This window comes from Myotis yumanensis, unplaced genomic scaffold (genome assembly GCF_028538775.1).
Source record: "Myotis yumanensis isolate MYYU_CA2020_CCGP unplaced genomic scaffold, mMyoYum1.0.hap1 SCAF_2, whole genome shotgun sequence".
Taxonomy (NCBI): Eukaryota; Metazoa; Chordata; class Mammalia; order Chiroptera; family Vespertilionidae; genus Myotis; species Myotis yumanensis.
This window is the reverse complement of record NW_027223753.1, coordinates 379,686-397,862: the sequence shown is the minus strand read 5'-3', so window position 1 is coordinate 397,862 and position 18,177 is coordinate 379,686. Positions and strand designations below refer to the sequence as shown.

General features: G+C 66.1%; 3 protein-coding genes across 4 annotated transcripts; 1 reads left to right on the top strand and 2 right to left on the bottom strand.

Moving 5' to 3' along the window:
- Nucleotides 1-117: 117 nt before the first annotated feature.
- CPTP (ceramide-1-phosphate transfer protein) lies at nt 118-3,607 on the bottom strand. The gene is given in 4 exon segments (XM_070403085.1): nt 118-1,565; nt 1,650-1,702; nt 1,704-1,828; nt 3,529-3,607. Coding segments are annotated over 3 exon segments (699 nt in total). The 5' UTR covers nt 1,827-1,828; nt 3,529-3,607; the 3' UTR covers nt 118-1,042.
- A 103-nt stretch (nt 3,608-3,710) lies between these two features.
- Nucleotides 3,711-14,966, top strand: INTS11 (integrator complex subunit 11). Its single transcript, XM_070403837.1, has 17 exons — nt 3,711-3,850; nt 6,934-7,031; nt 7,525-7,598; nt 9,179-9,407; nt 11,098-11,196; nt 11,274-11,308; nt 11,509-11,647; nt 12,033-12,097; nt 12,332-12,521; nt 12,754-12,837; nt 13,093-13,182; nt 13,259-13,421; nt 13,553-13,660; nt 13,757-13,818; nt 14,232-14,374; nt 14,475-14,604; nt 14,694-14,966. Exons 1-17 carry the CDS (start codon nt 3,823-3,825, stop codon nt 14,766-14,768), a joined length of 1,812 nt encoding a protein of 603 aa, XP_070259938.1. The 5' UTR covers nt 3,711-3,822; the 3' UTR covers nt 14,769-14,966.
- PUSL1 (pseudouridine synthase like 1) lies at nt 14,961-17,897 on the bottom strand. Of its 2 annotated transcripts, none has more exons than XM_070403838.1 (9): nt 17,771-17,897; nt 17,519-17,576; nt 17,229-17,416; nt 16,916-17,065; nt 16,654-16,824; nt 15,953-16,007; nt 15,696-15,867; nt 15,445-15,567; nt 14,961-15,334 (listed from the first exon to the last, which is right to left on the bottom strand). In XM_070403838.1, exons 1-8 carry the CDS (start codon nt 17,845-17,847, stop codon nt 15,446-15,448), a joined length of 993 nt encoding a protein of 330 aa, XP_070259939.1. In that variant the 5' UTR covers nt 17,848-17,897; the 3' UTR covers nt 14,961-15,334; nt 15,445. The 2 variants fall into 2 exon arrangements, with proteins under 2 accessions (XP_070259939.1, XP_070259940.1); XM_070403839.1 differs by having other exon boundaries at nt 15,445-15,564.
- Between the last annotated feature and the right edge of the window lie 280 nt (nt 17,898-18,177).

Genomic DNA, 18,177 nt, shown 5'->3' with positions numbered 1-18,177 from the left:
GACTCTCCCGGTGGCTGCCTTGCCCTGCAGTCTTGGCTGTGGGCTCAGCCGCCCCTTCTCCCTGGTAAGCAGATGCCGGGCACACGCCACACCCCCTTCCTGGAGTGCAGAATAAGCTTCTGTAATTGTAATTTATTTATCACCCGTATTACAGTGTTCAAGGGTCCCTGCGAGCTCACACTTGTGCTCACACTCGTGTGCGACGCTGCACGGCAAAGCTGTGGCACCAGGGTCCTGAGGTTACAGTGAAGAGCCAGTGGGCAGGCCAGGCTGGGTGAGCCCGTCTGCCAGCCCGTCAGGCAAGAGGCCCAGGCCCCGCTCTGTTGTGCATCCTGGGTCTCTGGGCTCCATGTGGACGGGCAGCACGGGCAGGGAGAGGGGATGCAGCAGTGCTGGGTGCCAGGGAGGCCAGCGGGCCCAGCAGGCAGGGGCTCCTGGGGGCTGAGCTGTGCAGGCTCACAAGCAGCTGCCTGGGGGAGCAGTGTGGTCGCAGGAGGCTGCAGCCGTGCAGAGCTGGAGGCAGGGCAGCCTGTGCTCCCGCTGCTGTGCGGAGGGCATATGGGCCCCGGCTAAGGAGATGGGGGGCAGGAAACGAGACGCAGCGCTAACGCTGCCCAGGCTCCCTCCCTGCCCCAGGGACAGCTAGCCCACCTGCCACCGACACCAGGACCCAAAGGGCCCGAGAAGCACACACTCGCTGATCGTCGGCGGGTGAGGAGTCTGCTCTCCAGGGACCTGGGACTCCCCGGCTGCGCAGACTGGACTCACAGGTGAGGGCAGCCTCTTGGGCTTTTGCGTGAACTCTGATCCTGCCCCACCTCCCCTCCTTCTGCCCTTCACCCACCCACCCACCCGGCCGGCGCCTGCCTTCTCCGTCTGCAGCCCACGTGGGCCGCGCCAGGCCCATGGCTCCCCACAAGCTCAGCGGGCGGGGGAACAGCGGCGTTTCTGCTCCGGGAACCCCCAGAAAGCTCCACGGTGGGACTGAGGGGCCCTGGCTGCCCAGCCCGGCTCCGGGGCAGGGGAGCCAGGCCGCCGGCTCCTAGGGCAGGTCCAGCAGGGCGTGCTCGGCGTAGAGCTTCTGCGAGATGTCGTACACGTGCTCGATGAAGGGCAGGGCCTCGCCCAGCATGGCCACGGCCTGCTCGGTGGACCCCACGTTCATGGCCTCCAGGAAGACCTTGCGCGTGGGCAGCGTGCAGAAGGCCACGGTGACGGCCCGGCGGATGATCCAGGGGTGGTAGGCGGCCAGCGAGGCGTTGTAGGAGTCCGTGCAGAGTGCGGCGGTGCGCGCGTCCTCGGGGCTGGTGCGCAGGCTCTCCAGGAAGAGCTGCAGCCAGCGCAGGGCCCGGTGCAGCCGAAGCACCGTCCGGCAGCCCGAGTCCGGGTGGCGGGAGCGGCGCTCCAGGTCCACCATCTGGTTGCCCACCTCGTAGGCCACCATGGACTGCAGGCTGCTGTAGTGGTCCCGCTGGGGGCCGCTGCACAGGGCCTCCATCACCTGCAGCTTCGTCACCACGTCCTTGGAGATGAAGGAGAAGATGGCGCCCAGGCTGTTCAGGAACCTGCGAGGGAGGGGGAGGCAGACGCTGGGCCCCGCCCCAGGGGCGAGGCCGGGGAAGCCCCACCGGGCACTGGCCCCCACGCACCTGACCAGCCCCCGCCAGCCGGCGAGGTAGTGCTCCAGCAGCACCTCCCCCTCCTCTCTCGTTGAGACACTGCTTGAAACTGACCAGGACGACCTTCAGGTTGAAGTCCGGCTCCGAGTCGTCCATGTTCACCTGCCCGGAGGTGGGGCTGGGGTTGTCCTCCTGGACTTGGCTCATTCCTTCGGGGGAGGGGCAGGAGCAGGAGAGAAACCGCTGGGGTCCCACTGCTCCCCAAGAGCCCGCCTCGCTCTCTGACACCCACCTGACCCTGAACAGGGGCCCACAGACCTCAGCACGGCCTCTCCCTGTCCCTCAGGTGTCTCCCGCCGGGTTTCCCTGCTCACGTGGGTGTTGTTCGTCTCTCTCTCACGAGAACGTCTGCTCTCACGACGTGGAGAAATACGTGCTGAGCTCCCCACCCAGAGCCGGGCAGCCTCTGGGCACTCGGGTGTCAGTGACAGAGACAAACCGCCCAGCCTCGCCAGTGCGGGCGGGTGAGGTGATAACAAAGACAGGAAATCCCGGCAGGGTAAGGAGGGGATGAGTAAAAAGACAGGGAGGTGCGGTGCGGTGGCCGGGAGGGGGCTGGGCAGCCTGGCCCTTCCCCCCGCACAGCTGCCCCCACCCTGAAAGCCAGCACGAGGCTGCAGGTCAGCGTGTGCTGGACAGAGGGACAGACACCGGTCTTTCCCGCCCTGGATTCTGCTGGCGTTCATACAGTCGCTCCACAAACATCCAAGCACCCACACACCCAGTGGGTGCCACTGAGCACCTAGCACCTGCCTCCCCGTGCGCCCAAGGGCGGCATCGAAGTGTGGCTCTCAGCGGCCTCTCACCTCAAGTCCGGGACAAGCTCTCATCCCAGGGGCCTGGGGGTTCCCCTGCCTTTGGTGCTAGGGTGCCCTGCGGGGACCGGGCAAGGGAGGGAGGCCACCCAAGCTGTGCAGCCAGGAACCGGACATCTGGGCGCCTGTGCAGGCTCTGCCTCACACTCTGTGGGCAGGTCACTCACCATCCTGCCTGGGTCCTTCACCTTTGGGCAAAATGGGTCAGCACGCCCTGCCCTGTCCACCAGCCAGGCTGACTGGACTCAGTGGGTGCTGAGGCCCTGCAAGGCCCCAAGGGTTGGGCGGAATGCCTGGCATGGGGTGGAGCCCTCAGAGGTGAGCGCACCCCGTCTCAGGGGTGGGGGCAGCCAGGCCAGGCCCCAGGAAGATACATGTTCCTCTGGAGACCCCCAGCACCCCCACCCCCCCCGGGCCTCGGGTGTCTGCCCACTGAGCAGATGGTCTCAGGGCCACCTTCCTGGCCAGAGCCCAGGCCAGCAGCCCACAGGGGCTGCCAGGAGCCCTGTCAGAGCCTGGAAGCAGGAAGGGCAGTGCAGCTGAGTGGGGCAGCCGGCCAGCTCTGGAAGGTGGTGCAGGACACGGCCAGGGCTCCCCCAGGGGCACCCTCGGGCCGAGGTCAGGGCTCAGCGGGAGGGCGACCGAGCCCCTGAATCCTATGGCTGACCGCGGGCTCCGGTCTCCCAGGAGAGGGCAGCACCCGCCCCTGCATCCGGGCTCGGAGGGTGGGAGCGAAGTCCGGTCCGGGAAGTCCTGCAAGTCTCGCCCGGGAAAGGGGCACCGGGTGGGCCGCCGGGCTCGGGCGGGGTGGGGGCCGTTCCTGGGCAGAGCCTGCTCCCGCTGAGGCCCAGGGATGGGGGGGTCCCGGGGTGCGGGTCCCCGGGTCCCGGGGCTGGCGGGGAGCCGGCTCCTCGGCCGCCCCCTCCCGCGCCCGGGGTCCCGCGCCCCGCCTCGCAGCGATGCCCAGCCCGCCGGCTCGGTTCCCAGCGCCCACCCGCGCCCCCTCCGCGCCCACCCCGCCCGAGCGAGCTCACCTGCGATGCCCAGGCTGCCGCCGCCGCCGCCGCTGCTGCCACCGGACCCGCCCCCCCCGCCGGGCCGCTCGGGACGGGTCTCCCGCCGCCCAATCAGGATGCGCGGCCCGCCACTTCCGGCGGGCGCACCGGAAGTGGGCGCCGTGGAGGCGGGGGTGCGCCTGCGCAGTGCGTCACCGCGATCCGCGCTCTCGTGTTGCGCTTCGGGTCCCGGCGACCGGGGTCCTGTCGGCGACGGCGGACGCTGCGGGCCGGCGAGCGCGGAGGGCGACAGGCCCGGGAGCGCCGGGCAGGATGCCCGAGATCAGGGTCACGCCCCTGGGTGAGTGAGGGCGCCGGGCCGGGCCGGGCCGGGGCGGGCGGTGGTCGGCCCCCTCGGACCGCAGCTGTGGCCGCTCGGGGACGGCCTTGGGGCTGCGTCCTGTCCGCTGCTTTGCTGCCGCCCCCCAGGTCCTGCCAGCGAAGTGAGGACGAGGCCGCCGAGGGCCGGGCTGCGCCGCCGCACATCCCTCCCTTCGCGCCGGACGGCCGCTCGCGGCGCCGCTGCACCGCCCCCCCCACCCCCACACCCCCCCACCCCCCACCCCCCACCCCCCCACCCCCCACCCCCCCCACCCCCCCACCCCCCACCCCCCCACCCCCACCCCCACCCCCACCCCCCCATCACCGGCTCCACCTGCCTCGCGCCCGCTCGCCTGCAGGTCCCACCTCCCCAGCCTGGGGGTCCACCCTCCGTCCAGCCCTTGGTTTACTTGATTTCGTGACGTTAAAAAAAATAGCTTTGCTTCTTTTCTTTTCTTTTTTTTAAATACATTTTTATTGATTTCAGAGAGGAAGGGAGAGAGAGAGAGAGAGAGAGAGAGAAACATCCATGATGAGAGAGAATCACTGATCAGCTGCCTCCTGCACGCCCCAGCTGGGGATCGAGCCCGCAACCCGGCCTGTGCCCTTGACTGGAATCGAACCCGGGACCCTTCAGTCCACAGGCCGATGCTCTATCCACTGAGCCAAACCAGCCATGGCAATAGCTTTGCTTCTTGAAAAAGACATGCATGTGCACGTTTATTTGATTACTTCTCACTTGAGGATGTTTCTTCCCCGTTGCTTTTTAGTGTGGAAAGGAGGGGAGAGGGAGGGGGAGAGAGACACACACATTGGCTGGTTGCTAGGGCTGCCTCCCGCAGGAACCCCTGCCGGGGCCCGGGGTGAACCTGAAACCCAGGTACCTGCCCTTGATCAGGAATCCGACCCTGACCCTTCCGTGCTTGGGCCGGTGCTCTAACCCATGAGCAACACCGGCCGGGCTGCATGTGCACTTTGAAAAGCCTGAACTGTCCAGAACAGTGCGAGGGAGGAAAGGTCACCCAGAGCCCAGGGTTCCAGCAACAAGCGGGGCCGTCGTCTGCCGGCCACCCTCCCGGATTCTCCAGGCATCTCCCCTGCTCGCACCAGGTGCCCTGTTCCAGCCCCTGCCTCCCCCACTGGGCAGGTGTCCCACCTACCTCCACGTCCTTGCTCCCTCGGAGGAGCCCTCCTGCCCCCCGTTGGGACGCTGAGCTGTGACCGCCGCATGGCACAGCCGACGCCCCTGCCCCTGCCCATGCGGGGGGGTGTGGGGGGTGCACACCATCTCGTCCACCATGGGCACGTCACACCCACGGCCTCTTGTAGCTGCTGGCACAGGGCCCCCTCTGGCCATGGGCCCCACACCTGCCCCTGCCCCCAGCTCATCTCCGGGGGGGCTCTGCGGAACCCTCCCTCCAGCCCCCTTTCCATTGGCCCGTTTTGTTGACAAGCACTGTCCTCCCTCCTCGAACAGCCCTCCCTTTTCCTGGCTTCCCTGACCCCAGTCTGCACCTGGGTGTGTCCCCACGGTCACGCAGCCTCATCACCAAAACAGAACTGCTTCTCCACGGTCTCCCTTCGCCACTTTCTGCCTTGTTTGTGGCTCCCTGGTCCACCTGGGCCAGGTACAGTCTCCGAAATCACCTGGGCCACAGGGCCTTTGCACACCTGCCTCCCCCCTGCCATCCCACCCTGCTGGGAAGTCCTGAGCCTGTCATGGTTCTGGAAGTTTCTGTGGCCCCTTCCCTGCCCACCTTACCCCCCTGGCACTCACCTCCACCTGGTGGGCTCGGCGTGTCTTGTCTGTGTGCTCCCCGTCTGTCTCCTTGCTCCGGACCCTGAGCTCCCTGCAGACAGGCGTCTCCTTTCTTTTCTCTTGGGTCCTGCCCCCATGTGTGCCCGGACTCTCCCCACATCTCCCGCCCAGTTACGCTCCCTGAGGTGGTTGTTGGGGGCCGGCGGCCAGGGCCTAGGAGCTGGGCTCTGGGGTCCGAAGGCCGTCCCTGGCCCATGCTGAGGAGCCATGCGTCAGGGGCAGAGGTGCATCCCGCCAGACGGGTGGCCCCTCCCCGCCCACAAATGTCTGGAGGGCCTCTGAGCTGGCACGACAGGGAGCAGACAGCGACCACTGCTCTCGGGCGGCCGTCCTGGTGCAGACAGGAGCCTGTAAGAGACCTCCGGCTGCCACCTGTGGCTGGGCTGCCTGAGGCTTCACAGAGCTCTTGGCTGGCGTCCCTGCTGTTGCCATGGGGATAAGTGTCTCCAGGACCGGTCCCCTCCTGCCTGGCCATGGTCCTGTCACCTTTGTGTGTGGTGCCAGCAGAGGGTCGGTGGCCGGCAGAACGCTGGTCATTTGCTGTTATCAGGCCGTACAAGGTGGTGTCCATTTCCTTCCGGCCCCGAGGCCACAGATGGCCCTAGGAGGTGGCCCGGTGTGCCCTGTGGTGGCTGGAGCAGCGGGCAAGGCTGGGCAGTAGGAAGTGGATGGGACTCAGGTTCAGGTCTGGTCACGGCAGGTGTTTGTTGCTGGACAGTTGGGGCTGTGCTTCCCTGTGGCCAGGCGAGAGCCCCCTGGGAGCTTCTGCGGTGGCACCACCAGGAGGAGACTGACCTGGGGGAGGGTCTCAGCCCAGGTTTCAGGAGGAGGGAGGCCCCCAGCGCGGGCACGCCAGCCCAGCACCGTTATTCCGCCTTGGCCTTGGGGGGGGGGGGGTGTCACAGCAGGTGGCTGCAGCCTCCTTCCACCCGAGCCTGGGCCTGAGCCTGGGCAGCAGAGGCTGGGCCTGAGCCTGGAGGGAGGGGGGTGGGGGCCCTCAGGCCAGAACGCACTTGGAGGACTTGGCGCTCTGCCCCCTCCCTGCGCCTTCTCCTTTCTGTCTGCCGTGGGTGTGGTGTGTTCTCGCCTCACATGTCCACGCCGTCGTCATGAGGTCGTTTCCCAGCCCGAGGGCTCTGCAGGCCAGGGGTCCAGAGTGCCCAGGGGGTCTGGGACAGGCAGCTGGGCCTTGGCCTTGGGGGAGGGGAGGGTGTGGCAGCAGCTCCCTGGCCCTGTCCCTGCAGGGGCCGGTCAGGACGTGGGCCGGAGCTGCATCCTGGTCTCCATCGGGGGCAAGAACGTCATGCTGGACTGCGGGATGCACATGGGCTTCAACGATGACGTGAGTCCGGCGGGCGGGCGGCCGGGGCCTGTGGGGCTGGGCGGTCCTGCCCCCCGCCTGGCCCTCGTCGTGGACCTGGGGGACCTAGGGTTTCAGGCTCCGACCCATGGGAGGGGGACAGTCTTGGCAGGTGGGTCTGGGGCCACTGCCTTCCTGGGCAGCCCCCACCATCACAAGACAGAGGGCGTGTCCTGCAGGGGTCGGTCAGTCCAGAGAAGGGCTTGTGGGCTTCTGCAGGGCTGTGTGTGGTGGGCTGGGCTCGGTTACTGGCTCCGGCACTTGACCCCTGTGCTCAGAGGCTGTGAGCAGGCAGTGGTCCCGGTGCCGCCGCCGGATCCGGGTGTTGGTGTCCTGCTCCCTGGAGCACTGGCTGCCCCGCCCGTCACCTGAGACCCAGGCAGCCGCTGCCCAGGACACCCACAGCCGGCAGCCTCCACAGCCGAGCCGGAAAGGCTCGAGGAAAGGGTTCTGACGCTTTCTCTTGGTTCCTCAGAGGCGCTTCCCAGACTTCTCCTACATCACCCGCAACGGCCGGCTGACCGACTTCCTGGACTGTGTGATAATCAGGTGGGCGCCTGCCACAGGGCTGGGGGACAGGGCTGGGGGACAGGGCTGAGGGACAGGGCTGGGGGACAGGGCTGAGGGACAGGGCTGTGGGGACAGGGCTGGGGGACAGGGCTGGGGGTCAGGGCTGGGCTGGGGGACAGGGATGGGCTGGTCTGGGGGACAGGACTGGGGGTCAGGGCTGTGGTGAGAGGGCTGGGGGACAGGGCTGGGGGACAGGGCTGGGGGTCAGGGCTGGGGGACAGGGCTGGGGGACAGGGCTGGCGGTCAGGGCTGGGCTGGCTTGAGCCTTTCCTGCTTGGCCTGCGGAGGCTGCAGGCTGTGGGGTGTCGCTGGGCGGGCTCTGTCCCGGTTCCTTTGTGGCTCACCCCAGGCCTGGCCCTCCCTCTGGATGCTGGCCCTGGAGGTGGTGTCCGTGTATGTGTGTGTGTGTGTGTGTGTGTGTGCGCGCACGCGTGTAGGTGTTCATGGCTGCTGCTTGGTGGGCTGCCGTCAGCTTTCTGGGAGGAGGACACACAGTGCTATGCCCCCCAAGTGTTGTGGGTGAGAGCCCAGGCGCCCCAGGAAGATGAGGCAACGTCCGGCCTCCAGATGGTGGGCTGCGACCAGCCCATCTACAGCAGTGACTGGGCGCCCCCCCAATCCTTGAAGGCCTTTTTATACGACCTCGTTCGTCCTGCCCTGACCTCTAGTCCCACCACCTGGCTGAACCCTCGTGCTCCGCCCAGACAGTCTCAAACCTTCCAGGGATCCAGCCCCTCAGAACCCTGACCTTCACACCAGCCTCCTGCTGGTCCCCCTCCCCACCCCCCCAACTGCAGCCAGAGGTGCCCTGTGTTGTCCCCCGAGCGAGGCAGCTGCTTGAAGCTCCTGTGATCGCGTCACTTCCAAGTCGAGGACTCGCACCCCACATCTGCTTCAGCTGTGGACGGCACGGCACTGCTGTTCCCACCGCCCCAGTGCCTTTCCAGGCCTCATCCTGGCTCTCTCGCCTCCTTCCGCCTCAGTGCACGGACCCCGGTCGGGGGGGTGGCTCCTGGTGCACTGTCCTTTTAGCTGCTCTCTGTTTCTTCAAGAACGTGTCGCTGTCGGACACACACCTTAACTGTTTGTGTGCTCATTGCTGAGTAGCTGTTTAGACCGTGAGGTCCAGGGAGACAGCAGTTTGTCTGTTTGCTTGTTCCCCATCCCCAGCACTTAGGCCAGTGATGGCGAACCTTTTGAGCTCGGCGTGTCAGTATTTTGAAAAACCCTAACTTAACTCTGGTGCCGTGTCACATATAGAAATTTTTTGATCTTTGCAACCATAGTAAAACAAAGACTTCTGTTTTTGATATTTATTTTATATATTTAAATGCCATTTAACAAAGAAAAATCAACCAAAAAGATGAGTTTGCATGTCACCTCTGACACACGTGTCATAGGTTCGCCATCACTGACTTAGGACATGCCCGGCGCACAGGGAGCCCTCAGTGAGTGAGTGAATGGAGGACGGATGGGCGGGCGGGGTGATCCGAGTGGAGCTGGCGAGGAGGGGCTGTGAGGGGTGGGTGCAATGGCCGCTGACCCTGCTGCACCCCCAGCCACTTCCACCTGGATCACTGCGGGGCGCTGCCCTACTTCAGCGAGATGGTGGGCTACGACGGGCCCATCTACATGACCCACCCCACCCAGGCCATCTGCCCCATCCTGCTGGAGGACTACCGCAAGATCGCCGTGGACAAGAAGGGCGAGGCCAACTTCTTCACCTCCCAGATGATCAAGGACTGCATGAAGAAGGTGGTGGCCGTGCGCCTCCACCAGACGGTCCAGGTCAGTGTGTCAGGCCTGGGGGCCACCAGGGGGCAGCAGGCGAGAGCGCGGCCGGTGGGCACTCCTGCGTCTGAGCAGGCGGAGCGCGGTGTGCTGGCCCGGGAGGCAGGGACTGGACGGGGCTGGGCTGCGGGGTTTGGGCTCCATCTCAGTCACTGCTGTGAGTGCGTCAGGGTCAGACGGAGGGCTGGCAGCAGGCGAGGGCGTCCGTGGGCAGCATTTGTCAGAGACGCTGGGTTTGTCTGTTTCCTTAGAGTCTGGGTTTTGCTTAGTGTTAGGTGCCTAGACATTTTGGGTCATTTTATCCTGTTTGAACCTCTGTCAATGTGAAGTGTGTATGCTTGTCCTATATAATAAAAGCCTAATATGCTAAGTGTCTGTCGTCCGTTCAACCAATCAAAGCGTAATATGCTAATGATATGCTAAGGTTGCTCAACTGCTTGCTATGATGTGCACTGACCACCAGGGGGCAGATGCTCTGACTGGTACATTAGCTTGCTGCTGGGGTCCAGCCTATTGGGACTGAGTGAGACAGGCTGGACATGCCCTGGATCCCTCCCACAGCCCCTCCCCGGCTCGCCAACCTCCGTGTCCCTCCCCGGCCCCGATGGTGCACCGCTGGGGTCCCTCTCACAATCCAGGACCCCTCGGGGGATGTCGGAGAGCTGGTTTCAGCCCGATCCCGCAGGCCAGCCGAGGGACCCCACTGGTGCACGAATTCGTGCAGTGGGCCTCTGGTCTTTAGTAATGCTTTTCATCTTAGAGTCTGTTTCCTGGGAAACGCGCTGACACCATCCCCACCTCCCCACCTTTGGTTAATGTTTGCATAGAATGTCTCTTTCCGTCTTTTCGCTTTCCCTCTTCCTTCATCATATTTCCGATGTGGCTCTTTTAAGTAGCGTGTGGTCAGGGTTTGTAAGACCCAGGCTGAGGCCCTGTCCTTTAGACAAGCTTAGACCCCACATTTCATAAGGCAGCTGGGTGTGGCTGTGCTGTCACCATTCGATTCCTGTAACTCCCCTGCTCTGTTCTTCCTTTTTTTTTTCATTGCCTTTTTTTTGTTTTTCTTTTCTTTTTCCTTTTTAATCCTTACCCAAGGATTTGTTTTTATTGTGTTTTTTTTAGAGAGGAAGGGAGAGAGAGAGAGAGAGAGAGAGAGAGAGACAGAGAGAACATTGATGTGAGAGACACCATTGGTTGCCTCCCATGTGCACCCTAACTGGGGATCAAACCTGCAACCTTTTGGTGTCTGGGATGATGCTCCAACCAACTGAGCCACACCAACCAGGGCTGGATTGATTAAAAAAACATTTTTTACATTGATTTCAGAGAGGAAGGGAGAGGGAGAGATAGAAACATCAATGATGAGATAATCATGGATCAGCTGCCTCCTGCACACCCCACACTGGGGATCGAGCCTGCAACCCGGGCCTGTGCCCTGACCAGGAATCAAACCGTGACCTGGTTCATAGGTCGACGCTCAACCACTGAGCCAGGCCGCTGGGCTTTGCCAACACTTCTCCTGTCTTCTCTCGGGATGTGCTGGTCACAGTCCTCCCTCGGAAAGCCTGCCTCTGGGAACGGCAGGGCCCCAGCTTGTGCGGCTGCCTCCCAGGCCCTCTGTGGTCCTCCCCCTCTCACACACACACACACACACAGCCACAGCCCTGACCCCGCCCTCCCCTCCCAGGTGGATGAGGAGCTGCAGATCAAGGCCTACTACGCCGGCCACGTGCTGGGGGCAGCCATGTTCCAGATCAAAGTGGGCTCGGAGTCGGTGGTCTACACGGTCAGTGGTGCCCTCGGGGCACAGGCGGGCTGCTGGGCGGGGAGAGGAGGCCCCTCCTGAGAGCTGCTCCCCTGCAGGGCGACTACAACATGACCCCGGACCGGCACCTGGGGTGAGTAGGCGGTGGTTTCATCCATTCCCCCCCACCCCCCCCCCATGTGCCCCGAGCGAGGCAGAGTGTCTCCTGTCTCCCCGAGGGCTGCCGCCCGTCAGGTCCTGGAGGCCTTGGCGTGAGCGGGCTGGGTCCGGCGTGATGCTCCCCACCTGGAGGCCGTGTGGACTGTCCACCTCAGGCCACGCCCACTCTTCCAGAGCCGCCTGGATTGACAAATGCCGCCCCAACCTGCTCATCACAGAATCCACATACGCCACGACCATCCGTGACTCCAAGCGCTGCCGGGAGCGGGACTTCCTGAAGAAGGTCCATGAGACCGTGGAGCGCGGCGGGAAGGTAGTGGCCGCAGCAGGGGCAGCGGGCAGGGCACCGCGTGAGGTCGGACGGTGCTGTGGTTCTGGGCCGGGGAGGAGGCCCTACTCCTGTTGGGAAGAGAAATGCCCTTTGACCCTCTGGGGTACTGGTTTCCCCTCATCTCAGGTCCCACCACGGGGCTGGCCAGAGTGTCCACCAGGGTCCCTTGGGGATAGAGTGGCTGGAGGCAGGATGCAGGGGGGCCTCCAGCTCTCAGGGATGCCTGGCCATGACCTCAGTGGGCGTGGCCTCCGGCATAGGCACTGCCAGCAGGGCTGGACTCAAACAGCCACCGTGTTCACACGAGCGCCACCTGGGTGAGCAGGTGGCCAGGGCCCCCACCCACGCCGGCCTTGCCCCGCTGCAGGTGCTGATCCCCGTGTTTGCGCTGGGCCGCGCTCAGGAGCTCTGCATCTTGCTGGAGACCTTCTGGTGGGTGCAGCGGGCAGCTCCTGGGAGCCCTGGTCTGAGTGGGCGGTCGAGTGGGGCTGTGGGGCCAACCTGAGCCTGGGGGCCCAGAACAGCACATGGGACCATCGTCCCGCACTGAGGCCTCCACACACGTCAGCCCTGACGCTCTGTAGGAGGAGGCAGGCCAAGGGCGTCGGGGGGGACATGCTGGTCCGGCCCTGGCGGCTCCTCCACGGCGGCCCCCACTGTCCACAGGGAGCGCATGAACCTGAAGGCCCCCATCTACTTCTCCACGGGCCTGACGGAGAAGGCCAACCACTACTACAAGCTCTTCATCACCTGGACCAACCAGAAGATCCGGAAGACCTTCGTCCAGCGGAACATGTTCGAGTTCAAGCACATCAAGGCCTTCGACCGAGCTTTTGCCGACAACCCGGGCCCAATGGTGAGGCCCTGGCCCGGAGGGGTGGGAGCGCGTTCCTCCTCCTCGTCTGGGGCCTGCCAGGGGTCCCTGGCTGTGGGGCCCCCCTCCCCATGGAGTGGGGCACGTGGTGCGGGAGGGAGATGTGGGTGGAGCAGGAGGCCCTGATGGTAGGGAGGACCAGCTGTGCTCAGAGCCTGGCTCTTGGTCAGGTGTGGCGTGGGCCGCCCTGACTGCCCCCATGGTCGCCTCCTAGGTCGTGTTCGCCACACCAGGGATGCTGCACGCTGGGCAGTCCCTGCAGATCTTCCGGAAGTGGGCCGGGAACGAGAAGAACATGGTGAGGGTCTGGGATGGCTCCTTGGAGGGCTGGAGGTTGGGCAGAGGTGGGGAGCAGGGCCCTGGCTTGGGAACACTGCTGCTGTCGGGAGGGGTGCAGTACCTGGGCCCAGTGTCCGACCAGGCAGCTCAGTCGTCACTGTCTCTGCCCGTCCAGCATCAGGATCCCCTCCTGAGCAGGGGCCGTGGTGCTCAGGCCTGAGCTGGAGATGGAGGCCGTGCAGGCGGCTAGCAGCTCTGCCCTTTCTGCCTGCAGGTCATCATGCCCGGCTACTGCGTGCAGGGCACCGTGGGCCACAAGATCCTCAGCGGGCAGCGCAAGCTGGAGATGGAGGGGCGGCAGGTGGTGAGTGCCACCCTGCCCCTGCTCCCCGGGCCCCTCCTGGGCGGGCGCTGACAGCCTGTGCCCTGTGCCGCTGCAGCTGGAGATCCGGATGCAGGTGGAGTACATGTCCTTCAGCGCCCACGCGGACGCCAAGGGCATCATGCAGCTGGTGGGCCAGGCGGAGCCCGAGAGCGTGCTGCTGGTGCACGGCGAGGCCAAGAAGATGGAGTTCCTGAAGCAGAAGATCGAGCAGGAGTTCCGTAGGCAGCCGATGCGGGGGGGGGGGGGGGGGGGGTGCAGCGGGTGCAGGCAGGGTCGCCCCATGGGTCGGAACAGCGGGGCGGCCAGCCCGACCTGACCTGACCTGACCTGCTCTCTGCCCCTGGCCCAGGAGTCAGCTGCTACATGCCAGCCAATGGCGAGACCGTGACCCTGCCCACGAGCCCCAGCATCCCCGTGGGCATCTCGCTAGGGCTGCTAAAGCGGGAAATGGCACAGGGTATGTGGGGCAGGCATGCCCGCTGGGCGGAGCCAGATGGGGCGGAGCCAGGCAGGCAGTGGCCCTGGCAGCTCTGATCCCTGCTCTTCTCTCAAGGGCTTCTCCCTGATGCCAAGAAGCCGCGGCTCCTGCACGGCACCCTGATCATGAAGGACAGCGTGAGTGCGCGGCGGGGCAGGTGCGGTGGGGGCGGGTAGAGGCTCCTGCACGGCACCCTGATCATGAAGGACAGCGGTGGGGGCGGGCAGGGCAGCACCCTGATCTTGGACACTGAGTGCGCGGTGGGGGTGGGCAGGGCAGCACCCTGATCTTGGACAGCGTGAGTGCGCAGTGGGGGCGGGCAGGGCGGCACCCTGATCTTGGACACTGAGTGCGCGGTGGGGGCGGGCAGGGCGGCACCCTGATCTTGGACACTGAGTGCGCGGTGGGGGCGGGCAGGGCAGCACCCTGATCTTGGACAGCTTGAGTGCGCAGTGGGGGCGGGCAGGGCGGCACCCTGATCTTGGACACTGAGTGCGCGGTGGGGGTGGGCAGGGGCTGCGCCGTGCTCTGACGTTGCCCTGCCCCGCAGAACTTCCGGCTGGTGTCCTCTGAGCAGGCCCTCAAGGAGCTGGGCCTGGCCGAGCACCAGCTGCGCTTCACCTGCCGCGTGCACCTGCACGACTCGCGCAAGGAGCAGGAGACGGCCATGCGTGTCTACAGCCACCTGAAGAGGTGGGCGCAGCCTGGCCCCTGGGGGTGGGGGTGGGGGTGGGGAGGGCGGCGGGCGGCGGCTCTCAGGCAGGAGGTGGGGCCTGACCGTGTCTCCGCGCAGCCTCCTCAAGGACCACTGTGTGCAGCACCTCCCCGACGGCTCGGTGACCGTGGAGTCCATCCTCATCCAGGCTGCTGCCCACTCCGAGGACCCGGGCACCAAGGTGCTGCTGGTCTCCTGGACCTACCAGGTACGTGCAGGACCCAGGCGGGGTCACCCCTTCAGCCTGGGCTGCCTGGGTGGGGAGGACGGGACGACGACTCCTGTGTCCCCGTGTAGGACGAAGAGCTGGGGAGCTACCTCACGTCTCTGCTCAAGAAGGGCCTGCCCCCCGCCCCCAGCGGAGGCAGCTGACCGCTGCAGGCTGCCAGCCCTTCCCTCGCCCAGCCAGGGGCCCTGGGCTTCCACTGCAGGACAGTGTCTGTGCCCTGGGCTTCCCTCTGTGGACGTGCAGCCCGCAGCAGGCCACAGCCTCATGTGGGGCAACACCAGTGCCACATGTCTGCCTGAGTGGCCTTTTGGGTGGAAGAAATAAATAACCCTGAAGACCTCTTCACGTTTTATTTCTGCATCTGCGCCCGGGATATTAATTCCCAGTAACAGACCCGAGGGCTGCTGTGTTCCGTCTTGGTGCTCACACCTGTCTCCTGCACCTACGCCCAGGGCTGCCCCCCCGGGGCAGATGGGCACCCAGGGTGCTGGGGGCTTAGGGAGCAGGAGGCCGGCTGTGGCCCCAGGCAGCCGAGTGCTTGGCAGCACAGGGCGCGTAGCATGCAGAGCTAGGCAGGGTCCAGTGGCCAGGCCGAGTGAGCCACAGGTGCTCTGGCCTTGGCTCGGCACCTGGGGGCCACCTGTGGCTTCCGTGCTATGGAGCCTGCAAACCTCGAGGCCGGAAGCTTTGGGACTGCTGGAGGCAGGACCTGTGGACAGATCCTAGGTCAGCTTGGGAGCCCCCCCTCAGCCTCCCTCCCCCACTGGGGACTCGGGGTGTATGGGCTGAGGGGGCTCTGGCCCTAAGGGGCATGGGCACCTCACTCCAGGCCGCCTGCCTTCGGGCTGCCGGTCTCCAGCCTGAAGTCTTCTGGCGAACCCGGAGCCTCCCTGCCCCCTGGCCCCTGGCTTTCCTGCTGGGCACAGTCTGGACTTGCAGCTGCTAGAATGAGATGAGGGCTGTGACAGCAAGGGCTCCTCCTCCCGCAAGGACCCGGCCTGGAGTGGGCCCGTCAGTGGGTACAAGCAGGGGCCTCCCCAGGCACCGCTCAACGGGAAGGCAACGCTCACCGAGGTCGCTGAGGCCCCCGAACCGCACCGACTTCAGGAACAGGCCGTGGGCTGGGGCCACCCGTGTCTGGTGCTTGCCCAGCGGGTCCCGGCTCTGGAGAATCATCTTCACCTGAGTAGGGGTCACAGCCCCCAGCCCCACGGCCACCAAGATCGCTGTCATCCTCCGCACCTGCAACCCAAGGCTGAGCCTGCCACCTGGGCCCGCGTTCCCGCGTTCCCACCTCCCCCCGGGAGGGCCCCAGCACACAGCCCACCTGTCTGTACAGGAAGGACTGGCTCTCAAACTCCAGGCTCCAGAACTGCAACCTCCTGGGGACACAGGCACCTGTGATGTCGGGGCCACAGGGCAGCCCGGCCTCGTTTGGCCCCAGAGAAGGGAAGTGGGCTGGGCAGGGCAGAGGGCCCAGAGACGTACCCACCCTCTCTTCCACCCAGGGGCCTCCTAAGGGAGCTGTAAAACCAGACAACTATCCCTTTGCGAGGGAGGGGCAGCGGAGCCTTCTGGGGGCCTTGCTGGGGAGCAGGGCCTCGGGAGATGCTAAGGTCCTGGCATCAGCTCTGAGGCTCTGACGTGAGTCCAAGGCTGACCGTGCAGAAGGCCCTCCTCCCTCCAGAGCTGGCCCCCACTAGGAAGGTTCTAGAAGTCAGCAGCTACCATGTGACCAGAGGCCCGTGGGACAGTGCTGAGGGCAGTGGAACCAACCGTCAGGCTGGGCCGGAACCAATGCCTGGTACTCCCCCAGCAGGACCTTGTCAGCAGCTGCCAAGACCCACCCTGAGCAGTGAGCTCGCAGGGCTGGGAGCCCTCAGGGAAAGCAGCCTCGGCCTGGTCCACGGCCTGGGGGGAGGCACCAACTGCCCAGCCCGCCCCCAGGGGGTGCCCACACATCCTGCCTCGGCACTGCCCTCAGGCAGCCCCCGTGGCCTCCAGACAGCCCACAGCGGCTCTCCTCACCTGCTCTCCTGGGGCAGGACCAGGGGACTGGCTGGGTCCAGGGACACGGAGGCTCTGCGCAGTGTGCGCACCGAGCTGGCAGAGGGGCTGCCGGCCGACTGGAAGGCGCTGAAGTCGTGTGTCCCCAGCAGGTGCTGGGCAGCCTCCCGCATGGCAGCCACGTCCAGGCGGCTGCAGGGAGCCAGCTGAGTGGTCAGGAGGAAGTGGCCAGCCAGGTGCCCCCCCCCACCTCCCGCCCCCACTGCCACACACACCCACTCACTCTGCGCGCACGGCCCAGCATCGGTTTCGCTCAAACACAGACAGCTGGTCGTGCCGGGGGCAGCCGGTGACCAGGCGGTACAGGTAGGTCCGGGATGTGGCAGCGTAGCGGGCATGGAAGTCACTGGGCACACGGAAGGCCTGCAGGACCCTGTGGGAGGAACACAGGGAAATGACACCCCCCCCCCCCCACACACACACGTGTCCCCTTGGTATCTCCTCAATACCCCGAGGATGTCTGTCCAGACACAAAGTCCTCCCTGACCCCGCCTCTACCCGCGGTGGATGCGAAGGTCAGAGCAGGGGGTGCTCACCGGATGGCGGGGTGCCTCAGGTGGGTGTTGAGGGCCTCGGTCAGGACCTCGGGGGCGAAGGGCGGCTGGCCCGCGCGGCGCTGCACGTCCAGGTGCGCGGCGTTGCTCAGGGCGTGGACGCCCGCATCCGTGCGGCTGGAGATGATGAACTTGACCGGCACGACCGACTTCAGCTTCTCGGCGGCCTCCTGCGGGGACAGCCGCCGGGGCTGGGCGGGCAGCGCGGGGCGAAGACCCCGAGATCCCCCGGCGCCGGTGGCCCTCCCCCTCCCAGGCCACAGCCCGCTCACCTCCAGGTAGTTCTGGACCCCGACGGCCCGCTGGGCGCCCCTGACAGCCGCGCTCCCGCTGTGGGCAGAGGCGGGGCCGGTCAGCGGGTCGAGCCCGCCCCGCCCGCCCCACCCTATGCGGCCACCGCGGCCAGGAGTGGCCGAGGCCGGAAGTGCAGATCCTAAGCTCCCGCCCTCTCCTCGCGCCCGCTGCCCTCGGGACCAGCTCCCGCGCTTCCCCGTGGGCTGCGGCACGCGAGGTCGGGGACATACTTGAAGTCGGTGCCCAGGTACTGGAAGAACACGAGGTAGCGCGCCCGCACCGAGCCCGCGGCCGGGCCCGAGCCCATGGCCCGGCGGGACCCGACCCAGAGGAACCCGGTGGAACGGAGACCGCACGTGGGCCCGCGCGCGTGCGCACCGAGTCCGGCCACGCCCCGGGGGCTCCGCGCCTGCGCTGTGGGTTTGCCCCGCCTCGCAGCCGGACACGCCCGCCCCAAGGCCGCCGAGGGCGGGGCCCCAGTTAGGGGGCGGGGCCCCAGTTAGGGAGCGGGTGCAAAGTACTGCTCGCTGCGGGGCGCGGGGGCCCGCCTCCGGCTGCTGCCTCCGGATGCCGCTCTCTCCAACCACGCGCCGACCTGCACACACCCGCGTGCGCACCCCGACGCCCACCTGCCCGC